We start from the raw sequence: 25,132 nt of genomic DNA, 5'->3' as shown, positions 1-25,132 counted from the left end.
TTTTACAAATGGTTTTCAACACGGAGGTGTTTTTCTGGTCGCGGCGCACACAGATTTGCGTCGTCGTCACGGAAACGACTCGGCGAATTTGCGCGCACGTTCTTTCATTACAAAATGACCTTTAACAGTGGAATGTCCACATACACTCCTCATGCCGGCCTCTTCTGAATCTTCTCTGTTCTCTCACGACGTCCTGGGTCAACAGAACCTTAAATTAGGATGATTTCAGCTCGAAACAGCCAGACAACGTCGCCTGGGAGCGCTGCGCGACGTCCCGCTCCGTGGGAAGTCCTTACACCGACAGAAACACCCCATAATCTCTCATCAGCCGTTAAACTTTTCACAGAAAACCAGCTTAATTTCTCGAATAGTGTCCACTCAGATATTCCTCACAGGTCCAGAAAAAATTTTGATAAAGCAACGCGCGGCGTCTCGAGCAGCGTGTGAAACAAAGGAATTCAGCCGAGAGGGCGGGACCACATCTCACTCAAGGCCTGCCCACAGGGAAATGACATCACCGACACGCGTGAAAAAACTCACGCATGCGCACGAGGGTTCAAGCATGATTGGTGTAATCACACGTCATTCAAATGCAAATAGTTAAAAAAAAATAAATAAATAAAAGGGTCGGTTTATTATCTAAGAGACCTCGTATGTATGTTGCATCCCACATTAGTCGGGCTATATATAAGCACTTAGCAAAGTTTCTATCCTACTACACAGAACAAGATTATCTTTCAGATGTGAGGTTGCAAAAGGCTGTGTGTATTATGTTCCTGAGTATTAAGCATTATGTGATGGGGATGAAGAGTGAAGTATATTGTAATTTTTGAAAAATAAGTGAATTTGATAGGTGAAGTGGACCGATTTAAGCTGATATTGAAAAGGAGAGCTAGTGCAACCAAACAAGGCAACCACTCTCTCTCTTGAAGTTTCATGTAGTTGGTTGGTTGGTTGCTATAGTGTCGCTTGCCTCTATTGGTGGTTGGCTCTCACTGCGGTATTGTATCACTTCCTGTTCCGGAGCACAGCGGTGTTTTTCTGTATCTGTTAGCTGTTTAATCTGCGCAGTTAGATTGATCTAGTTATCTAGATTACGATTTGTTTCCCAGTGTAATCTTTACGTGCCTTAACTAAAGCACTCCTTCTGCTGAATCACCTCTAAATTATTTACACATTATTCACTTTGCGTGTTTTTAGGAATCCGCTAGCTTAGCGTAGCTACTAGCTCTTAGCCGATTTAGCATGGCGGCTTCTCCTGTCTCTCCCGCACTTTTCTGCTCTGGGTGTGAAATGTTTAGTTATTCCTCGGCCTCCTTTAGCAGTAACGGTACTTGTAATAAGTGTAGCTTATTCGTAGCTTTGGAGGCCAGGCTGGGCGAATTGGAGACTCAGCTCCGCACCGTGGAAAATTCTACAGCTAGCCAGGCCCCTGTAGTCGGTGCGGACCAAGGTAGCTTAGCCGCCGTTAGTTACCCCCTGGCAGATCCCGAGCAGCCGGGAAAGCAGGCTGACTGGGTGACTGTGAGGAGGAAGCGTAGCCCTAAACAGAAGCCCCGTGTACACCGCCAACCCGTTCACATCTCTAACCGTTTTTCCCCACTCGACGACACACCCGCCGAGGATCAAACTCTGGTTATTGGCGACTCTGTTTTGAGAAATGTGAAGTTAGCGACACCAGCAACCATAGTCAGTTGTCTTCCGGGGGCCAGAGCAGGCGACATTGAAGGAAATTTGAAACTGCTGGCTAAGGCTAAGCGTAAATTTGGTAAGATTGTAATTCACGTCGGCAGTAATGACACCCGGTTACGCCAATCGGAGGTCACTAAAATTAACATTAAATCGGTGTGTAACTTTGCAAAAACAATGTCGGACTCTGTAGTTTTCTCTGGGCCCCTCCCCAATCGGACTGGGAGTGACATGTTTAGCCGCATGTTCTCCTTGAATTGCTGGCTGTCTGAGTGGTGTCCAAAAAATGAGGTGGGCTTCATAGATAATTGGCAAAGCTTCTGGGGAAAACCTGGTCTTGTTAGGAGAGACGGCATCCATCCCGCTTTGGATGGAGCAGCTCTCATTTCTAGAAATCTGGCCAATTTTCTTAAATCCTCCAAACCGTGACTATCCAGGGTTGGGACCAGGAAGCAGAGTTGTAGTCTTACACACCTCTCTGCAGCTTCTCTCCCCCTGCCATCCCCTCATTACCCCATCCCCGTAGAGACGGTGCCTGCTCCCAGACCACCAATAACCAGCAAAAATCTATTTAAGCATAAAAATTCAAAAAGAAAAAATAATATAGCACCTTCAACTGCACCACAGACTAAAACAGTTAAATGTGGTCTATTAAACATTAGGTCTCTCTCTTCTAAGTCCCTGTTGGTAAATGATATAATAATTGATCAACATATTGATTTATTCTGCCTTACAGAAACCTGGTTACAGCAGGATGAATATGTTAGTTTAAATGAGTCAACACCCCCGAGTCACACTAACTGTCAGAATGCTCATAGCACGGGCCGGGGCGGAGGATTAACAGCAATCTTCCATTCCAGCTTATTAATTAATCAAAAACCCAGACAGAGCTTTAATTCATTTGAAAGCTTGACTCTTAGTCTTGTCCATCTAAATTGGAAGTCCCAAAAACCAGTTTTATTTGTTATTATCTATCGTCCACCTGGTCGTTACTGTGAGTTTCTCTGTGAATTTTCAGACCTTTTGTCTGACTTAGTGCTTAGCTCAGATAAGATAATTATAGTGGGCGATTTTAACATCCACACAGATGCTGAGAATGACAGCCTCAACACTGCATTTAATCTATTATTAGACTCTATTGGCTTTGCTCAAAAAGTAAATGAGTCCACCCACCACTTTAATCATATCTTAGATCTTGTTCTGACTTATGGTATGGAAATAGAAGACTTAACAGTATTCCCTGAAAACTCCCTTCTGTCTGATCATTTCTTAATAACATTTACATTTACTCTGATGGACTACCCAGCAGTGGGGAATAAGTTTCATTACACTAGAAGTCTTTCAGAAGGAGCTGTAACTAGGTTTAAGGATATGATTCCTTCTTTATGTTCTCTAATGCCATATACCAACACAGTGCAGAGTAGCTACCTAAACTCTGTAAGTGAGATAGAGTATCTCGTCAATAGTTTTACATCCTCATTGAAGACAACTTTGGATGCTGTAGCTCCTCTGAAAAAGAGAGCTTTAAATCAGAAGTGCCTGACTCCGTGGCATAACTCACAAACTCATAGTTTAAAGCAGATAACCCGTAAGTTGGAGAGGAAATGGCATCTCACTAATTTAGAAGATCTTCACTTAGCCTGGAAAAAGAGTCTGTTGCTCTATAAAAAAAAGCCCTCCGTAAAGCTAGGACATCTTTCTACTCATCACTAATTGAAGAAAATAAGAACCCCAGGTTTCTTTTCAGCACTGTAGCCAGGCTGACAAAGAGTCAGAGCTCTATTGAGCTGAGTATTCCATTAACTTTAACTAGTAATGACTTCATGACTTTCTTTGCTAACAAAATTTTAACTATTAGAGAAAAAATTACTCATAACCATCCCAAAGACGTATCGTTATCTTTGGCTGCTTTCAGTGATGCCGGTATTTGGTTAGACTCTTTCTCTCCGATTGTTCTGTCTGAGTTATTTTCATTAGTTACTTCATCCAAACCATCAACATGTTTATTAGACCCCATTCCTACCAGGCTGCTCAAGGAAGCCCTACCATTATTTAATGCTTCGATCTTAAATATGATCAATCTATCTTTGTTAGTTGGCTATGTACCATAGGCTTTTAAGGTGGCAGTAATTAAACCATTACTTAAAAAGCCATCACTTGACCCAGCTATCTTAGCTAATTATAGGCCAATCTCCAACCTTCCTTTTCTCTCAAAAATTCTTGAAAGGGTAGTTGTAAAACAGCTAACTGATCATCTGCAGAGGAATGGTCTATTTGAAGAGTTTCAGTCAGGTTTTAGAATTCATCATAGTACAGAAACAGCATTAGTGAAGGTTACAAATGATCTTCTTATGGCCTCAGACAGTGGACTCATCTCTGTGCTTGTTCTGTTAGACCTCAGTGCTGCTTTTGATACTGTTGACCATAAAATTTTATTACAGAGATTAGAGCATGCCATAGGTATTAAAGGCACTGCGCTGCGGTGGTTTGAATCATATTTGTCTAATAGATTACAATTTGTTCATGTAAATGGGGAATCTTCTTCACAGACTAAAGTTAATTATGGAGTTCCACATGGTTCTGTGCTAGGACCAATTTTATTCACTTTATACATGCTTCCCTTAGGCAGTATTATTAGACGGTATTGCTTAAATTTTCATTGTTACGCAGATGATACCCAGCTTTATCTATCCATGAAGCCAGAGGACACACACCAATTAGCTAAACTGCAGGATTGTCTTACAGACATAAAGACATGGATGACCTCTAATTTCCTGCTTTTAAACTCAGATAAAACTGAAGTTATTGTACTTGGCCCCACAAATCGTAGAAACATGGTGTCTAACCAGATCCTTACTCTGGATGGCATTACCCTGACCTCTAGTAATACTGTGAGAAATCTTGGAGTCATTTTTGATCAGGATATGTCATTCAAAGCGCATATTAAACAAATATGTAGGACTGCTTTTTTGCATTTACGCAATATCTCTAAAATCAGAAAGGTCTTGTCTCAGAGTGATGCTGAAAAACTAATTCATGCATTTATTTCCTCTAGGCTGGACTATTGTAATTCATTATTATCAGGTTGTCCTAAAAGTTCCCTAAAAAGCCTTCAGTTAATTCAAAATGCTGCAGCTAGAGTACTGACGGGGACTAGAAGGAGAGAGCATATCTCACCCATATTGGCCTCTCTTCATTGGCTTCCTGTTAATTCTAGAATAGAATTTAAAATTCTTCTTCTTACTTATAAGGTTTTGAATAATCAGGTCCCATTTTATCTTAGGGACCTCGTAGTACCATATCACCCCAATAGAGCGCTTCGCTCTCAGACTGCAGGCTTACTTGTAGTTCCTAGGGTTTGTAAGAGTAGAATGGGAGGCAGAGTCTTCAGCTTTCAGGCTCCTCTCCTGTGGAACCAGCTCCCAATTCAGATCAGGGAGACAGACACCCTCTCTACTTTTAAGATTAGGCTTAAAACTTTCCTTTTTGCTAAAGCTTATAGTTAGGGCTGGATCAGGTGACCCTGAACCATCCCTTAGTTATGCTGCTATAGACGTAGACTGCTGGGGGGTTCCCATGATGCATTGTTTCTTTCTCTTTTTGCTCTGTATGCACCACTCTGCATTTAATCATTAGTGATCGATCTCTGCTCCCCTCCACAGCATGTCTTTTTCCTGGTTCTCTCCCTCAGCCCCAACCAGTCCCAGCAGAGGACTGCCCCTCCCTGAGCCTGGTTCTGCTGGAGGTTTCTTCTTGTTAAAAGGGAGTTTTTCCTTCCCACTGTAGCCAAGTGCTTGCTCACAGGGGGTCGTTTTGACCGTTGGGGTTTTACATAATTATTGTATGGCCTTGCCTTACAATATAAAGCGCCTTGGGGCAACTGTTTGTTGTGATTTGGCGCTATATAAAAAAAATTGATTGATTGACTGATGTAAAACAAACAATGACCATTTTCCTTTTGTAGAATGGAAAGGATTTTTTTTTTTTTTGTGTGCCATAAATGGTTCCATTTTTCAACTCATACAAATATTTATACCAAGTCACTTTCAGGCAACATTCATTATTTGAATATTAGCTAATATTAGATAAGACAAATGTTAGCCTTAGCTAACTAATGTTTGTTAAACTAACTTCAGACAAAACTGAGACTAGCTAAAGTTAGCATTCATCCAAGACACAGTACTTTTTAACATGTTTGTTAAACTAACTTCAGACAAAACCAAACAAGGCAACCACTCATTAAGAGTTAACAATTTATTCAATAAATAATTTAGAGTATTTAAAAAGATAAAAACACAAGTTGAAACTGAGCGGTCTCTAAACTAAGAAGCTAACTACGCCAGTGGTTGAAGAGTGAGCAGTCCTGGCCCAAAGAAAGCATCCGCAAGTCCGGTCAGTCCGTGGGCGTCTTTGAGATGTCGGTTTATTTGGGCAGGGTCCTCTGGACATCCATTGTGTGTCACAATCTTCCCAGAGGGAACATAAAGGCAAACCCAACACAACGCCACCAACACTGGACTTACTTCAAACGCCAAAGGCTGTCTATTACACTGTTCCAAGGACCACTACAAATACTCACAGGTGGGGCAGGGTTCCTTCCCTGCTGCTGCGTGTCATCAACTTCACAGTACTTGTCTCCCCTCTCGGCTCCTCTCCCGGCATCTCTCCTCCCATACACCTGGCAGACACACACAGCCAGCGAATGCACAGTGAAATGTCCCTGGAGCCAAAAGACTCCTGCTTCATTAACCACCACTACAAACATAAACTGTACTCATGGACCCGGCAGGGTTCCCCCTGCCGCTGCATGTGATCCACGTTGTGGTGCTCCTTTTGGATGGTAATCCGTAATCCAGCTGGCCCTGTGGTGCCTGTACCGATGCAATTCTCGATTCCCCCGGCAGCTTCTCCTCCCGTCCTCTGCTCTCCGCGCACCCCTGCTGCTGCTCCCAGGCCCCCTGTCTGTCTGCCCCTGCCCCCTGTCCGTCTACCCAAGTCCGTGTCTGTCTCTTTGTCAAACTCCACTGTCTTTTATTGGCCACATTACACGCCATGCCTGAGGTGCGCTGATTGCAGACAATATGAGATTAAACAAGAGTCAGGTGCTTTTGGGGTTGCTGTGACAACCACTGAGGAGGTAGAACTCAAAGGCACAAGAGATAAAGCAAAAACATGCAGACACAACAGCAAACAAAAAAAGCCTTCCCCAGGGCTGGATTACAATTACAATATGTGTCATTTTGTTATATCATTCTCCCCTTGTTTTCAAAGGTGTGTGTATCTTGTATCTATCACTGATCGGGCTATGGGATGGTGTGAGTATACATCACTTCTGGCGAAATGGTGAATCCGAAGGCAAGAATTCATACTTCCACGACTGGCCGCTCGATGAAATTTTTTTTTTTTTTTTTGTCTACTGAAATCAGCTGGTTTGGTTTTGTCTCTAACTTGCTTCTATCAGCCAGCTGATAGCTGTCATTGCCTGGAACGATGAGACTTAAACACTAAGCTGACCTGAAATGAACCATTATACATTAAATTGACTTTATTGACAAGTCTGACCCCTTTGAAAAGTGATCAAATTACATGTATCTGTACTGAGTTTGGCGATGTTTTCATCAGCTAAAAATGGCAACCAGAGGGGTAAAGTCCACGCCAACCCATACATAGCGCCGTGGCAAAGTTTCAACCCCACTACTACAGATACGAATAACAGCATGAAAACAAACGGCCTTATTTTTTTTAAGTAACTGGTAAGCAAACTAATTACTGTGTACATCGTTACAACATGGTTATTCTTACTGACAATAGTCGCATAAGTGATGGTGACTGGCTAAACTTGCAGGGGTTCTCAAGCTGTTCCTCACGGACCCCTGAACCTGCACATTCATCTGCACAACCAATCAACTCCTAACAGACACCTGAATTAGAAATCAACTTGTGGCAGAGCAGGGAGAGATGAAAAATGTGCAGGGGCCCTTGAGGATGAGATTGAGAACCCCTGGGCTAAGGAACAACAAAAATTTATGGGTAGCCAACCAGAGGCAGAGGTGGGTGGGAGTTCACACATAAATAGAAATACACGCATTCGCTCACACCAACGACCAAGACACACACGCATCATTTGCTTTTTTTAACTGGAACTACAGACATTACTTTCCCCTCACTGAGACAAGAGGCAAGAATGTATATGTGAAGGAGTAGAATTTAATTTTAGATTATTTGATGGGTTGTGGTCTGTTGAGGCGCAATAAATGTCTAAAAGTTCTAAAATATCATGTTTGATTATCCTACTATTATAAACATAGTTTATAATAGTTTATATCCAAAAATCACCAGGCCAAGCAGAATTACATCCCATAGTGCCACCATAATTGATAATATATTCAGCAATGATATTGAGAATAACACTGTGAGTGGATTATTAATCAATGACATTAGTGATCATCTACCAGTTTTCATCGTTTATAATAGAAACCATCGGCGGAATCAGCCAGAGGAGAAAATAAAATACAGGCGAGTGCGGACAGAGGAAAACATGAACACACTAAAGAAGGATTTACAGGAGCAAAACTGGGAAAAGGTATACAGTGAAAGTGATGTTGATAGTGCATATGAAACTTTTTTACAAATATTTACATCATTATATGATAAAAAATTGTCCAATTAAACAAGACTACAGAAAACAAAAAATCCAAGCTCGACCATGGATGACGAAAGGGTTACGAAATGCATGTAATAAGAAAAATACACTGTATAGAGAATTCATAAAACTAAAGACTAAAGAGGCAGAAAATAGATATAAGAAATACAAAAATAGATTAACTAATATTATACGGGTATGTAGGAAGGAATATTATAGTAACATATTATATAATAACAAAAACAATATTAAAGGAATATGGGATATATTAAATAGCATTATCAAAAATGGTAATAAAAAACAGAGTTACCCTCAGTATTTCATTGATAATAATGTCAAGAAGGAAAATAAGGATGAGGTAGTCAACGGTTTTAATAATTTTTTTGTAAATATTGGACCAAGCTTGGCAGAAAAAATTCCCGATTCCCAACCTGAGGATTGGGATAATAATCTCATAGAAAGAAATCCCTGTTCAATGTTCCTCACAGCAGTGGATGGAAATGAAATTATAGACATTGTGAATAATTGTAAATATAAAACATCTACCGATTTAAATGAAATTGATATGGTGGTGGTAAAACAGGTCATTGAATGGATTGTAGAACCATTAACATACATCTGTAATTTATCATTTCAAACCGGTAAATTTCCCAATCAAATGAAAATAGCTAAGATTGTGCCGCTGTATAAGACTGGGGATAGACACCACTTCACAAATTATAGACCTGTTTCTTTGCTTCCACAATTTTCCAAATTATTAGAAAAGTTATTCAATAATAGATTAGACAAATTCATAAATAAACATAAATTACTTACTGATAGTCAATATGGATTCAGAGCACATAGTTCAACATCACTTGCATTAATAGAATCAGTTGAGGAGATTACAAACGCCATAGACCACAAATTACATTCAGTTGGAATATTTATAGACCTTAAAAAGGCTTTTGATACAATTAATCATGACATATTAATCAATAAACTTGAACAGTATGGGATTAGGGGGTTGGTGTTGCACTGGGTGAGAAGCTACTTAAGTAACAGAAAACAGTTTGTGAAGTTGGGGGAATATACATCATCATGCTTGGACAATGCTTGTGGCGTCCCACGGGGGTCAGTATTGGGTCCAAAACTGTTTCTAATTTATATAAATGATATTGTCAATGTTTCCAAAATATTAAAATTAGTATTATTTGCAGATGACACAAGCATTTTTTGTTCAGGGGGGGGATTTGCAGGAGTTACTGAGGAGGATCAGTATAGAAATGGGAAAATTGAAAATATGGTTTGACAGAAATAAATTATCATTAAACTTAAGTAAAACAAAATACATGTTATTTGGCTATTGTAATACAGACATACAGGTTCAGTTACAAGTCCAGGGGGTAGATATTGAAAGGGTACATGAAAATAAGTTTCTGGGGGTGATAATAGATGATAAGATAAACTGGAAGACTCATATAAAACATATACAAAGTAAACTGTCAAGAAGCATTTCAGTTCTAAACAAAGCGAAACATATTCTGGACCACAACTCACTCCGCATTCTTTACTGCTCACTGGTTTTACCATATTTACAGTACTGTGCAGAGGTATGGGGTAATACTTATAAAGGTACAACACAATCACTATCAGTAATGCAGAAAAGAGCTATAAGAATTATTCATAATACTGGCTATAGAGATCATACAAATCCACTATTTTTACAATCCAAATTCTTAAAATTCACAGACTTGGTTCATTTTCAAACAGTACAAATTGTGTATAAAGCAATAAACAATTTACTTCCAGCAAATATTAAAAATATGTTTTTTAACAGATCAGGGGATTACAGTCTGAGGGGGAAATTTAATTTAAAGCATCAGTGGGCACGAACAACATTAAAAGGTTTCTGTATTTCTGTCTGTGGGGTGAGGATGTGGAACAGATTGGGAGTGGGGCTCAAGCAATGTCCAAGCATGAACCAGTTCAAACAGCGGTACAAAAATATGGTTTTTTCTGGGTATAGGGAGGAGGAAGGGTAATGAGGGTTAGGGTGTTTTTGTTTTTTGCTTCGGCTTGTAAATATATAGTATTTTGTATGTAAGTAGGTATGTGTAGGTGAATATTTATGTTTGTGTATATATATGTGTATATATGTATATGTGTATATATGTGTATGTATATGTGTATGTATGTTGATGTGTATATGTATGTGTATGTGTATATATATGTATATATATATATATATATATATATATATATATATATATATATATATATATATATATATATATATATATATATATATATATATATTGATATCGGTTTAGGTGTGTAGGAATCTATGTGTATATGTGGCATGTGGTATTACTGGTTGTGGGGAAGAAGGGGTAGGGATAAATAAGCTGATGCTTCACCCTACCCCTTTTCGGACATGTTGGGTACACAGTAGGAACTTTTTTGTTGTTGTCTTTACTGATCTATCTTGTAATTGTTGTTGTATCAAATGTTCGAAATAAACAGTTTTCATTCATTCATTCATAGTAATGATAGTATCTAGAATAATATATTAAACGTGATGAGTGTCTTGTCTCACATTGTCACACAGCAATATTAAAACAATTCACTAAACATATTTAATATTAATTTTTATTATAAATAATTGAACATACAGTTGAATTTAAAGTTCATTAAGGGAGGGGAGGAATCCAAATTAATTGACATATTTGAACATTTTTTTAAAAGTAATGCATTAGTTACTTTCCCTAGTAACTAATTACTTTTGATACATAACTAATTACTATAATGCTGCAACTCAGTTACTAACTGAGTTACTTTTTGGGAGAAGTAACTAGTAACTATCACTAATTACTTTTTAAAGTAACTTGCCCAACATTGCCTGCTACACACAGTAAAATAATAATATAATAATAATAATAATAATAATAATAATAATAATAATAATAATAATAATAAGAAGAAGAAGAAGAAGAAGAAGAAGAAGAAGAAGAAGAGTAATGATAATCTTTCAGATGTGGGGTTACAAAAGATTGAATCGTAATCAGAATTGCTTTTATTTGCCAGGTATCCACAGAATACAAGGAATTTGACTTTGGTTTGAGCTGCATGGTTTGGTTTGAGCTATACATGTACGGGTACATGTATAAATATCCACTAAACACTGAATAATTCACAGTAATAAAATGTGCAAGTAAAATAAAATGTGCAATAAGAGAAAAAAAGAATGTGTGAAACAGACAACGGACCGAAGTGAAGCTGTACATGAGGTATATGAATTAGTTTTTGGCAGGTTAAATTGTTCATCAGTGTGACGGCCTGTGGAAAGAAACTGTTCCTGTGTCTGGTTGTTTTGACGTACAGAGCTCTGTAACGTTGACCAGAGGGGAGGAGTTTAAACAGAGTGTGTGAGGGGTCTGCAGAAATGTTACTAGCTCATTTCTTGACCCTGGACCGGTATATGTCCTGGATGGAGGGCCGGCTGGTTTTGTATGTTGTATGTATGATATTGAATGTATGATTTCTGAGTATTAAGCATTAAAATATGGGTCATTTTGCTACCATCCTCCCCTCATATGTTTGTATCTATCAATGTGTCTTGCATCAAACATTGATTGGGCTATATATAGTGCCCTGGCAAAGTTTTTTGAACTGATTAACTGAACTGATCTCTTGATTGATATATGGGCCCTTGCCTGGGCTTAAATATAATCTTTACCATGTGGCCAGTTGGTTGGTGCACCTGCTTACCCTGTGTGTTGCTATACAACACTGCTGAAACGGACCCCAATTTCCCTGAGGGAGCCTTCGGGATTAAAGAAATTCTATCTAATCTAATCTAATCTAAACAGAAGATTCCTGGTTCAGGTTCACCCAGTTGTAAAGTTTACAATAACTGGTAAGCAGGATGTTTAAATATTTTAGCCCTACTTCTCAAACTGGGGGGGAGTCCCAGGTCTTCAATATAATGTTTAACTCACTGGGTAAAAATCCTACACACTTTCCAAAGCTGAACTTTGATCTTAGTGGTGGCATAAAATTCTGAATCCTACAAAAGAACATCATTTTTATAACTTAAATAAAACCAATAAACGAAATCAATAAATGGATTAAAAAAATCGAAAAGGACTACATTTTAATATGGGAGAGTGTCCCGTACTGAGACGACCCCTGTACCAGATTCGTATATTCGTTATCTGCGCACGCGCAAAACATGAAGGGCCGATAGCTTGCGCATGCGCAGATAACGAATATACGAATCTGGTGCTTCTGACCACGTGGTCACAATTTGACCAATGGAAACACGAACTGGGTTACTTTGCGGAAGTATCGTGAAATTTGCATCATGTTTATGATAGCTGAACATTTTTCTGTTTTGTTTTTCAGCAAATACAGCGTCTAAGTCGTTCTTTGTGTGCGTGGTGTTGTTTGTTTTTGCTCTCTTCACAAATATTCGCTGTTGACTAACGCTATTTTGATCATTCAGTTATGTCTAAGTCAACGACGTGGGAGCCGAAAGAACCCGAGCAGAAAAAGCTTCCGATTTACAAACACAAAGACAAACTGGTTCAGGCTGTCAGAGATAACACTTTCCTGATTGTTACCGGAGAGACTGGCAGCGGGAAAACCACGCAGCTCCCACAGTTCTTACATCAGGCAGGTAAGCCGTCCAAATGGACAAATTTCCTCCAAAAACCGCTCTCTGCGCTTCATACTTGGACTAAACACGAAGACTAAAAATCCAAAATGTGCGTTATCAATTTCAGTCAAGCAAAGTCTGTGAACATCTTAAAACAAAAGTAAATACTTTTCCTACAAGTCAGCCTCTGGCGATATATATTATTGTTGATAAAGTGATTATTTCTGATAAGTGAAAATAATAAATTGAATTAATGTATACTGTGTATAATTCAATGAAGCAATTGAATATAGTTCTCATTACTTATCACACATTCTTCAAAGTATAAGATCCTACATTGTGTCCATGTTGTAAAATATCACCAACACTCCTGACACAAAAACGGCAGAATTTTTCCAGCTCCATATGACACAGGCACATTTGTTGTAGTCATGCATGATATCCAACAGCTAGTAAAATAAAGGCCAGCAAAACAAAGCTTATCCAAAATTCTAGGGTGAAGACATTTTTTGTGACCCATATCAGCAGTTTGTTTGTGTGTATTATTAATTTGACTTAATATAATACAGACTGAGAATAAGGGCAGCATGGTGGCTTAGTGGTTAGCACTGCTGCTTCACAGTAAGAAGCTCATGGGGTCGATTTCCACCTATGGCCTTTCTGTGTGGAGCTTGCATGTTCTCCCCGTGTTTACGTGGGTTCCCTCCGTGTGCTCCAGTGTCCTCCCACATCCAAAGACATGCAGGTTAGGTGGATTGGAAACTGTAAATTATCCAAAACAAAGACTGCATAGTTCATGACAACAACCAACCCTGAAGTAAGCAAAACTCTCGTTTCTTGGCAACGGAACTCCCGAGGACGTTATGCCTGTGAAAATCGTTGAAAAACATAACACGGCTAATCTATATGTTTAGCCGTCTATGTGAAATGGTGATAAGACGGATAATGTTGGGCGACTAAGTAAGTTTATTAGACTAAATTATGAAACCGGGCCCTGGACTCCATATAACATTGCCTGAAATATGGTTAATTGCAGATGTGTAGTTCATTTACATTCAAAATTATGCACCTTTTTGATGCAGTTCTTACAGGTTGCCTTTAATAATTAGGAATGAAATTATTGTTGCTCTGTTGTCCATTTATTAATATAACAATATTTAGAAAACCTAGTCAAGTAGCAGAAAAATTAGGAAATGTTTCACTTCACCAGAATTGCAGCTCAAAAAAGTAATTTATTTTTCCATGTTGGGTAATGTATTGTTAGCAGGTTGTTATATAATATGCTTGTGATTTAGAAAAGGCTTTTTTAATGATCACTGCATCACTGGGCCGTGCAAAACAAATGTGAATTAAGATTTAATCATGTCAGCCATTTTGGAAATGTGATATTGCTTCCTTTTTTATAGGATTTTGTAAGGATGGCAAAATTGGCATCACCCAGCCTCGCAGAGTGGCGGCTATCGCTGTGGCCCAGAGGGTAGCCCAGGAGATGCATTACAGTCTTGGCAGAGAAGTTGGCTACCAAGTCCGTTTTGATGACTGCACATCACAGGTAGGATACAATGACAAGCTTCCCTCTGGGGCCATTTAGAATGTTTGAGAGCACGTAGTTATGATTGTGTTTGACACAGGATACAGCGGTGAAGTACATGACAGATGGATGTTTGCTCAGAGAGATCCTTGCAGATCCTGAACTGTCACAGTACAGCATTATCATTCTGGATGAGGTCCATGAACGAAGCCTCAACACAGTAAGTTTGTTTTGCATTCAGAATCTATATAGTTAAAGTACATCTTTGTTTCCTGCAATGTTCACATTGAATTTGTATGTATTTATTTATTTACCTCCCAGGATATTCTGCTGGGTTTATTGAAAAAAAAATTTTCCAACCCTGCTAAAAGAGCAGAGTGCCGATCTCCACCGCTCAAGGTGGTAGTGATGTCAGCTACCTTGGAAACGGAAAAGCTTTCAGACTTCCTATATGACTGTCCTGTCTTCACTATTCCTGGAAGGACTTTTCCGGTCACTTGCGAGTTTGGCTTGACTGTAGGACCTAAAGACAAAGAAAGCTCCATTTATGTTAAAGAGGTAATAAAAAGGGGGAGGTGGGGACTGTGATAGGTTGGTACAAAGAAACTTGTCAAAGTGTTTCACTAATGGGTCAAGATTATAAACTGTACTATATTGTTCTGTCTTGATGTATTTTGCAGCTGTTTATTGAATTTTGTACATTTTTCTGAACAGGTTGTAAGAATGGCCTTAGATGTCCACACTAGTGAAATGGCTGGAGATATTCTAGTGTTTTTGACAGGTAAGCCTAATTATCAAGCTCAACTAATTGATATCAACAGAACATTCCCACTCAACTTCACTCTATTTGACAGGTCAGTCAGAAATTGAGCATGCCTGTGACATGCTGTTTGAAAAAGCTGAGTCGATAGACTACCGATATGATGTTCACGACCAGTCAGTGGAGGGTCTTCTTATTCTGCCCCTGTATGGCTCCATGCCCACTGGTAAATAAGTGCACAAACCTTTCCTTGTTAGTCACAGTAAAGTACATTAATATTGTACTACTTCATGATGTGGAATTAAAAAAAATCACCTATGTTTGAGATGAAACCAAGAAAAGGAAAGAAAAATAATTTCTAATCTCTTCAGAGCAACAGAGACAGATCTTTCAAGCGCCCCCTCCAGGAATCCGCAAGTGCGTGGTGGCTACTAATATTGCAGCAACATCTCTGACAATCAGTGGCATTAAGTGAGTAAGGCATGTGGCAATAGTGAGATGCACTATGCGATCATGAAGTTTAATGGGTTTAATTATTACGGGTGTAGAAAAATGATAACAAGCAACAGTGGCCTTATTGACCAACATGAGTAGCAAAGCTTCATAAACAAAAGACCTACTTACAGGTGGCTGCCTAAGCAAGCCCAGACATGTCCCACTGTGCCAACATTCCGATTGAAACTAATATATAAAAGAATATCTGTAAAGTCTGCTAAAAGAAGCCAACATGGCCCCAAATAGGAGAATCATTGCTCTTTACCTGTATCATATCGAAATCCAAGATTTCAAAGCTGAGTGTCCAGTTGTTTTGTGGAGTTACTGATGGAAATTTTGTGTACTCACTCACTCCATTATGTCTACGCATGCCCTGTTAATCACAGGGAAACAAAATTGTATTTATTATTTCATTTTTTTCTCTGATCATACTTTTGTTTTTAATTTAATATAGCTTCAAGTCTTTCTGCCTTTTTACAAATTATTGTGATGAAACTGTTCGAACTGAAAGTCTGTTTGATACAATTGCTTATAGCTGAGCAGCAAAGCAGATATATACCACTCATAATGTATACATCCAGTAAATATTGGTAATATAGTTGAAATATACTGCTCATGTCAAAAATACATTTTCCATTTAGGTACATCGTAGACAGTGGATATGTGAAACAGCTCAGTCACAACTCGAGGGTGGGCATGGATGTCTTGGAGGTGGTGCCGATTTCAAAGTGAGTTATGCAATAAATCACACTGTGTGTGTGTATATGTATATATATATATATATATATATACATATATATATATATATATATATATATATATATTCTAATAGAATGCCTTTAAGATTCTTAATAGAAGAAAATTCTTATATTTATGTGTCCATATTATTGTGACTAGGAGTGAAGCCCAGCAGAGAGCAGGCAGAGCTGGAAGAACCTCAGCTGGGAAATGCTTTAGAATCTATACCAAAGAATTCTGGGAAAAATGTATGCCTGAATATACAATTCCAGAGATCCAGAGGACAAGTTTAACTGCAGTTATACTTACACTGAAGTGCCTGGGGGTCCATGATGTCATTAGGTACCCTGGTATTCATTGTGTCTTCAGAAGATCTTTTCTGTTTATTGGCTTTGGCCTAATGAATTTATATAAAATGTATTTATTTATTTTAGGTTCCCTTACCTGGACTGTCCAGAGGAGCGGTTTATTCTAGAAGCACTAAAACAGCTTTACCAATTTGATGCCATTGACAGGTGAGCAGTTGTACTTGTGGACTCAAAATCAGACTTTTGTCTTTAGTAGTCAGTGGATTGCAACCTTTCTGGTATTTGGCTTTTTAGGCGAGGTAGAGTGACCCAGCTGGGGCACTTGATGGTGGAGTTCCCATTAAACCCAGGCCTTACCAGGGCCGTGCTTAAAGCCGCGTCGTACGACTACTCAGATCTGCTGCTGCCCGTGGCTGCCATGCTATCTGTAGAAAACATCTTTATCCGCCCAGGTGAACGATTCTTTGCCTGCTTAAGTTTAGAAGCAGGCCTTTTGATTTTTTTTTTATGTGTTCAGACTGCCAGTTGTGCAGAACTGTAAAATATGTTTTCATTGAAACTTTCAATTTGTTAGGAATGTTTGTGTTATGTTGTAAGGTAAAAGTGACTGATGAACAGAAAACCATTCATTTTTCTGTAATATTAATGTTATTTTTTTTAGGAATTATCTTGTGACTGATAACCACAAGGACATTCATTAGAGCACTCAAAGTCTGATCTTGTATCTGAAAAAGAAATTTTGTAAATGTTCTTTGCTTGACCATAAACATAAAACTATATTAATTCCTGGCCTAGCCCAATAATGGTCAAACATAAGATTACAAGTGTTTCAAACATTTTGCAGCCAATATGTATTAAACACGGTGAAAGGGTTGTATGTTAGCTATAAGAATGATTTTGCTCAGTTTTGGACAACTGGTCCAATATCAGTACCACACAGAACCATTTATTCTTGGTAACACTGAACCACTAAGAAATAATGTGTATGAATCTTGTCAAACATGTACGATGCAGCTGTTGGCACTCTTCAAGATTCAAACAACTTTATTGATCCCTAAAAGGACAATTCATCTTCACACCTAATTACCTCAAATAAAAATACAGCAATTAATCCACAATTATTACTAGTTGAACGTAATAATGGCACACATCAGAATTAAAACAACCGCACATATACATTTGATTTTTTTTTATGTATGCTAAGCTTTGAAACAGTCCGTCATCAGAATTGAGGCAATGAGTGTGTAGGGGCTGCAGCAGCATTTCCGCCATGCGGAAGTGCGTAGATTCTGGAGTGACCTTGACGACCGCAGCCTGTAGGGGAGGGCAAATGAAGAGGGAGCCAGATGCTTCACCAAGGCCATTGAAATCCTTCTGGAGGAAAACAAATGGGGCATTTTAACCTTTGGTAGCTGATATGGCTGCCATGTTTGGGTTAGGCAGAGAAGCACAGAGTTCCAATACAGCCTCTCCAATACAGCAGACATTTGCTCCGAGATGATTTGCAATTTGTGTTTAAGTTAAAGAGTGAATGCAGTCTGAGATTGTACCGCCTTGCCCACCCCATTAATCATGACAGAGAGGTATGAGGTTGTGGTTTTGTTAGCAGCCGTCTTGCCAGTTTTCTATTAGGTCAGGGCAGCGCCTAATCCAAGCAGCAAAAGCCCTCCTGCCATAAAAGAAAAGAATAAGAATTGAATAAATCCTCAATGTCTTCCACGGAGAGTGGTGCCAAGCATGTGACGTGCCACTTCTCTTAGGCATAGAGAACATAGCCCGCAGGATAGGTTCCATCTGGGCACGCAGAGTCCCCCAGCACTGATTTCCTTATTGAAAAGATGGTGTCAATAGCGTTGAGAGACTAGCCGATCAATTCCATGGTTATTCCAAATATAGTTTGAAGAATCCATAGTCTGGTGAAGTTGGGACTTTTGAAGGTTGGGGTAGAGATAGAGAAACAGAGGAGGAGATGAGACCCAACCGAAATCCTTTGAGTGGTCATTGTAGTTCATATTTTTGAACATTGACAGATGGTGTTGAATCTTCAGTGGATGCTTGCAGTGTAGTACCTCTAGTTGATAAATAGTCCCTATAAAACTTTAATTACATCACCACTGATTTATATTGTAACTTTCAGATGATATATTCCTTTATTAGTCCTGCATAGAGAAACTTGCAGTGTCACAGCACCAGTGCTAATAGTAATAACTGTATGGCAAAGTAAATGTGCAAATAGAAGGCAAATACTTTGGCATGACATACCAAGAGACTAAAAAGTAGATAAATACAATGTATATTGTAAACAGGACACAAATGCAGTATATGCAGTGGGTAGGGTAAGTTTAGTTTGTGTACAGTAAAACAGATTTAACAAAAGTGCTGCATAGTTTGTTGACATGGAATATACATAAGTAAGTATACACACTTACTGGGAGCAGTGTTGAGGGTACAGTCAAACAGCAGCAGGAACGAAGGACCTGTGATATCTCCCCTTCAGACGCTTTAGGGGAATCAGTCTGTCACTGAAGGACCTGCCCACAGCCTCCTTTCACCCACCACCTGCAGTGGGTCAAGGGGACTTTAACCTTAAAATATACAAAAACGCATGACCACACTTTGCGGTTTTAACTTCTGGGAAAATTGTTTTGAGTTCAGTTAGAGCTCAAACCATGTTATTTCCTTTTCAACTTACCTTTTTTTGAAGTGTAATATACAATTATGCAAAATAAAAATTTTCTCATGTAATGAATTTGTCACATGTGAATACCTCATACATAGGCTTTAATGCTAACAATGCTTTTTTTTTTTTTTTTTTTTTTTTTTTTAAGATGAAAATATGGGGCATTTTCCTTCAGGACAGAGAGCCGCCGTACTCAGTTGCTCTTATTTACAGTGTCAGGAAGTCTTTAGTTGTGAAGTGATTCAAGCTAAGTTTAGTCTGATGTATTTTATGTGTGTCCAAAGATTTATCTGCTTTATGTGTGTGTGTGTGTTTTGCAGGATTTCCAGAGAAGCAGAAAGAGGCTGATAAGAGGCACAGAGCACTGGCTGCAAAATGTGGCGGTTTAAATGACTTTGCCACACTTATGTGTGTGTTTCAGCAATGTAAATCCAGGTACACAAAATAACTACATTCAACCTGGGTCAACTCTGTTAAACATGGCACAGAACACATGTCAGATGATTCATATAAAAACTGTCATAAATGTTAGCTTTCGTTCTTGTAATCTGAAGTGATCAACCCTCAGCATGGTGTAAAGATAATTGGATCCACTGGAGGGCGCTGAAGTCGGCTTTCAGTGTGGAGACTCAGCTGCGGGAAATCCTTCTCCGGCTGCAACAGGTACAGTAAACACGGACCTTATTTTCACATCTGATCTAAAGCTTGTATTATTCTGTGTGCTTGTTTATTTTTGATAGTAATATTGATTTATGTCATTAAGTATGCTGTAATTGCAGGGCCTTATATAGGAATGTGAAAGGGGGGGTTCTAATCCTTGAGTTGGGGGTCTAGTGGGCCGCAGGGCTCCCGGTGGGGTCGAGGGGCAACGCCCTTGTGGGGGGCTCAGGGGAGCAAAGCCCCCCGAAGCAGAAGCTTTTTGAGGATATCGAGGGGTAAAAAGCTACATAAATTTCATTTGAAACCCAAAATGTATCATTTTAGGAAATACATTTTTATATACAAATAGTCCTTGCTTGGAATTGGATCAGTTGCCATAAGAACCACCCAGGAAGAACCAAGATAACATTAATGCAAACTTTATACCTGCCTGTCGGTTGCGAATGACGCAACCGACAGGCGTGAAAAAACTCACGCATGCGCACGAAGGTTCAAGCTTGGCTGATGCAAGTGCACATGATTCAAATCCATATAGTTTTTGCAAAAAATAAAAAGGTCGGATAGTTTTCTAACAGACCTCATATTTAGCGGTAGTAATATTCGCGTTTACATGTATGAATATGTACGTATATGTACGTTATGTATTAAAATAGCGGTATTTAATTTGGCGACCTTGTTTAACTCGCGAAATTCGCATAGTAAATCCCACGCGAATATTTGCACCTTTACAGTATTTGCAACAGGAAGGAGAAGCTCCCTTTATTTCTTAGCTTATACATACAAACATGTTTTTACAAACCAGACAAGTGTAATTGTGTGTCTACATGGGTATTTACAAGCCTACTAATCTGTTTGATATCAGAGGAGGATAGGGACCAGGGAGCAAAAATTCTCAACCCCCATGGGAAAAGTTTATCTAGCAGTTTCCCCTTTCAATACTTAAGGGATTACTCTGGCAGAGGAAATTGAAACTTGAAGGTGTGTGATAATAGCTGTGTAACAGTTAGTGCTTGTTGCTTATTATCAATGAAAAGAAAATACATAACGTCGATATCCAGATCAGAAAAAAATCATCAGAATTCTCGGGGGGTTCGGTTGAACCCCTTCTATATACGGGCATGGTAATTGCAATGAGTCTTCTTGTGAAGTCTGCCATATGAGTTAAACATTGTGCTTGTTGGCATACTCTTTTACTGATTTATGATTTAAGGTGGCTTATTTTGTCGATGCACTATCTTGTCTTTAAGAAGAGAGATTTCCCTGTGGAAACATTTGATGGAAAAAAGAATGAACTCTTCAGACGATGCCTGTGCACAGGATACTTCAGCAATGTTGCCAGGAGGTATTGTTATTATTATTATTATTATTATTACCACTATTGTAATCTCCTTGTTCTCTGTGTAATAGGAATGTAAATTACTGCACACTGAATGAATAGATACTTCACTCATCTTAATTTTTTTTCATCCATTATAGGTCTGTTGGAAAGGTATTTTGCACGATGGATGGTCATGGGTCCATGGTTCATGTTCATCCTTCATCATCGGTAAATATAACTTTAAAAAATCTATATTTTCATAGAACACACTAAACTTTCACTGACGCTGCCTCTGTGATTGTTTCTCTTACGTGGATGTTATGGGATCACTCTTTTAGTATGAGATATCGCAAAATGAAAAATAACAATACAAATGATGCCATTTTTTCCCATTTGCTTTTTTTGTCATCTTTATATATATATATATTTTGCCCTGCACACTAGCAAAGCAGTGATAGCAGGGTATACTTATATAATTCTTATGGGCCCTGCATTCATCACAATTACCAACAACTGTGAAATCAGTAATGTCTAAAATGTAGCAACTGGGGCATTATGACATCAAATGAAATCAGTATTCCATTCAAGGCATTCTGTCACCTGATCTAACCATTCCTGTCATTAGTTGTGAAAAAACCTAACAGGCCATCGAGTACATGTCATATTTGCTAATTAATGTATCAAAAGATTTGTTGAACTGTTCACTACAGAGGTTAACCACTATCTTAATTTCGGTATTTCAAATAAATAAATAAATACCACTGATACAAAATACACACAAGTAAATACTATTTTAAGCTTGCTCCCAGATGCCTAGTTTTCTCAAGTTTTAACCTCATTAAAGTTGCGTAAAACCTTTGCTCAGTGCAGCATGTCTTTAACATTATAAACAGAATCAGCTTTATTGGCCAGATTTGTCAACAAATACAAGGAATTTGACTCCGGTTGCATTTGCTCACAGTACTCTCACAAACTAGATAGCTTGACATAAACAGAGACAAGAATGAAGTAAGTATAATAATATATAAAGTGACTGTATTTGAAAAATATTGGCTGTTTTTCAATAATCCACTTTGTAATATGCAAAAGGTCTCCAGATATCCAGCTGACAGGCCCTGGAAGAGGTATATGATCTCTGAGTGCTCTGTAGTTTTTATTATAACATTTGATCTCTGTATTCCTTATTGCTTCCAAGTTGTTTGACCAGGAAATGGAACTAGACTGGGTTGTTTTCCATGATGTGCTGGTGACATCACGGGTCTATATCAGGACAGTGTGTCCTATTCGTTATGAGTGGGTGAAGGACCTCCTACCTAAACTCCATGAAGTGGATGTCTATGAACTCAGCAGCGTGGCACGAGAAGAGGTGACGGAGGAGGAGGTGACCAAATGGGAGAACAGAGACGCGGCCAAAAGACGTTCAGGTTTTGGAAAAATTCTCTAATTTTTAAACATATAATCTGTGGCTGCATTTTGCCTTGTGATACATTTGAAATGCTCAGTGTCTGACTATTAAATGCACATTTAAACTAGAAGCACTCGGAGAGCGCAAACCTCCACCAAGGCCATAGGGTTACTGACGTCACATGGAATACCCTTTGGCAAAGAGACTTATTCCACGTCGTTTCATGCATCTACCGTCATGTTTCAGATTCAGTGGTTAACCCTCTGGGGTCCGAGGGCATTTTTTTGGACGGTTCACTCGCCTGGCATAAATGTTTTATTATTGCTGTTAACAGCTCTCCCTGCATCCCACAATCAAGTTTTATGTCTCTTTTTTCAGCACAACCTGTACTTTCAAAATATACGAGGTCTGTTAGAAAAGTATCTGACCTTTTTATTATTTTCAAAATCCTGATGGATTTGACTCACGTGTGCTTGCATGAGCCAACCTTGAACCTTCGTCCGCATGCGTGAGTTTTTTCACGCCTGTCGATTACGACATTTGCTTGTAAGCAGCCTTTGTGTGAGGATGGGTGGAGGCTCTCTTCGTTTTTTCTTTGCATGGAAATGGTGGAACGACTGGAGCAGCGCTACTGCATCAAATTTTGCCAGAAACTGGGCGACAGCCAGGTGGAAACCATTCAGATTATTCAGATGGCTTTTGGTGATGATCCTATGGGCATCACACAGATTAAGGAGTGGTACAACCGGTTTAAAGACGGCCGTACAACGGTGGAGAGCGCGCCGCGCTCCGGGTGGCCATCAACATGCTGAAATGACCGGATCATTTCCAAAGTGAACTCTGTGGTGATGTGGGACCATCGTGTGACTATCCGAGAAATTGTGGAAAAGGTGGACATCAGCACTTTTTCAGCACATTCCACTGTGACAGAAGATTTGGCCATGAAAAGAGTTGCAGCGAAATTCATGCCAATGGCTTTGGCACGAAGCTGATGGCGCAGCAAAAGTGCCTCCGTGTTGAAGCCTCACAGGACATGTTGTGACATGCTCACCTCTTCCACAATTTCTCAGATAGTCACACGACTGAAAAGCCACCGAAAGCCGTCTGAATCTTCCGAATGGCATGTCACAGGAATATTCTACGCATGCTCTGATTGGCTGATTTCCGGTCTGATATTTTCCCAAATCAGACCGGTTATTATGACAATCGGTCTGGAACGTGTATCTGACTTTGTTTAAGATGAGAAGGTGAAGATAAAGTCCGAAGTCAGGTGGCAGCCCATAGTGCTGACGAGGTGCAAGATCTCTCCAAAGATTCTTTTTTCTTTTTTGGCGAAGTTTCTCACAAAGGTGGAAGTGTAGGACCGGGGTTGATATACTGCGGGTGATGATGAGTGACAGCTATGATGATCAGCTCAGAGGCAGGAACCAAGGCGACACGCAATATTTCCCTCATTAAACAAAAAATTTAAAAGCAAAATAAAACAAAAAGTCACCAAAGAAATGAGCGACGAAGAGGACCATTCTCTTAGCCAATTTTATTACACTGATGAGTTTGAACTGGAGGAATTAACAGCAAAAAAGCTCAAAGTGGACATGCAAAATGTTGATGCTGCTACAAAAACAGCCATATAATAAACAAATTATTAACCTTGGTTGCTCGGTCTGTGCGGGAATATCAGACCTCTGTGTTTTTCACACAAACCTCGGTAATACTCGGTGTGTACTGTCAGCACCTCAGTCTGATATTTTCCCATATAGACCTCGCACTCGGTTAATAATCCTTTATAACAATATAATACCTGATTTTCTTCTTTTTGCCAGATGTTCGTAAAGAGGATGTGACGAAGAAGCTGGAGAAGCGGAACAACGAAACCACTGTCAATGATGCTCGTGCTCGCTACCTCCAGAGAAAGCAACAGCGACAACAAAGTAAAACAATATGAGAGAAAGCCCCTTATTTTGTGATGACACTGTTCATATACTTTACTCCAAAACAGCACATTTTAAAATCCCATCTGAATAAAAAGAACCTTTTATATGTGGAACAGTACACCACTCTATTTACTTTTTTCATCTCCACTTGACACAGGAAGCTGTTGTGGTTTTCTGTGTATGTGTGTTTTAAGTGTAGTGGCCAGGAACACCTGTTGGACCAGTTAGAAAATAAAATCCATCACCTTCTTTTTTTGCTGAGTAATTGGGGATTTGAGCAGCACGGTGGCTTAGTGGTTAGCACTTTTGCTTCACAGCGAGAAGGTCATGGG

General features: G+C 39.1%; 1 protein-coding gene across 2 annotated transcripts; it reads left to right on the top strand.

Moving 5' to 3' along the window:
- The first annotated feature begins 12,664 nt into the window (after positions 1 to 12,664).
- On the top strand, positions 12,665 to 24,918 carry dhx40 (DEAH (Asp-Glu-Ala-His) box polypeptide 40). 2 transcript variants are annotated; one of them, XM_034167961.1, is made up of 17 exons: positions 12,665 to 12,992; positions 14,378 to 14,523; positions 14,603 to 14,722; positions 14,824 to 15,060; positions 15,217 to 15,283; positions 15,357 to 15,488; positions 15,634 to 15,733; positions 16,399 to 16,485; positions 16,655 to 16,837; positions 16,930 to 17,010; positions 17,098 to 17,255; positions 19,804 to 19,918; positions 20,038 to 20,146; positions 21,394 to 21,485; positions 21,620 to 21,689; positions 22,657 to 22,885; positions 24,690 to 24,918. In XM_034167961.1, exons 1-17 carry the CDS (start codon positions 12,821 to 12,823, stop codon positions 24,809 to 24,811), a joined length of 2,220 nt encoding a protein of 739 aa, XP_034023852.1. In that variant the 5' UTR covers positions 12,665 to 12,820; the 3' UTR covers positions 24,812 to 24,918. The 2 variants fall into 2 exon arrangements, with proteins under 2 accessions (XP_034023852.1, XP_034023851.1); XM_034167960.1 differs by having other exon boundaries at positions 21,391 to 21,485.
- The last annotated feature ends 214 nt before the right edge of the window (positions 24,919 to 25,132 follow it).

The sequence above is a fragment of the Thalassophryne amazonica genome, chromosome 4, assembly GCF_902500255.1.
Source record: "Thalassophryne amazonica chromosome 4, fThaAma1.1, whole genome shotgun sequence".
NCBI lineage: Eukaryota > Metazoa > Chordata > Actinopteri > Batrachoidiformes > Batrachoididae > Thalassophryne > Thalassophryne amazonica.
The sequence above is the reverse complement of the archived record's forward strand: the minus strand, read 5'-3'. Positions and strand labels throughout refer to the sequence as shown.

Excerpts from the sequence above, each read along its gene's own strand:
- dhx40 (XM_034167960.1), top strand. The coding sequence starts at position 12,821 with ATGTCTAAGTCAACGACGTGGGAGCCGAAAGAACCCGAGCAGAAAAAG. Across the intron at positions 12,993-14,377 it reads ACAGTTCTTACATCAGGCAG|GATTTTGTAAGGATGGCAAA; the intron begins GTAAGCCGTCCA and ends CCTTTTTTATAG. Across the intron at positions 22,886-24,689 it reads CGCGGCCAAAAGACGTTCAG|ATGTTCGTAAAGAGGATGTG; the intron begins GTTTTGGAAAAA and ends TCTTTTTGCCAG.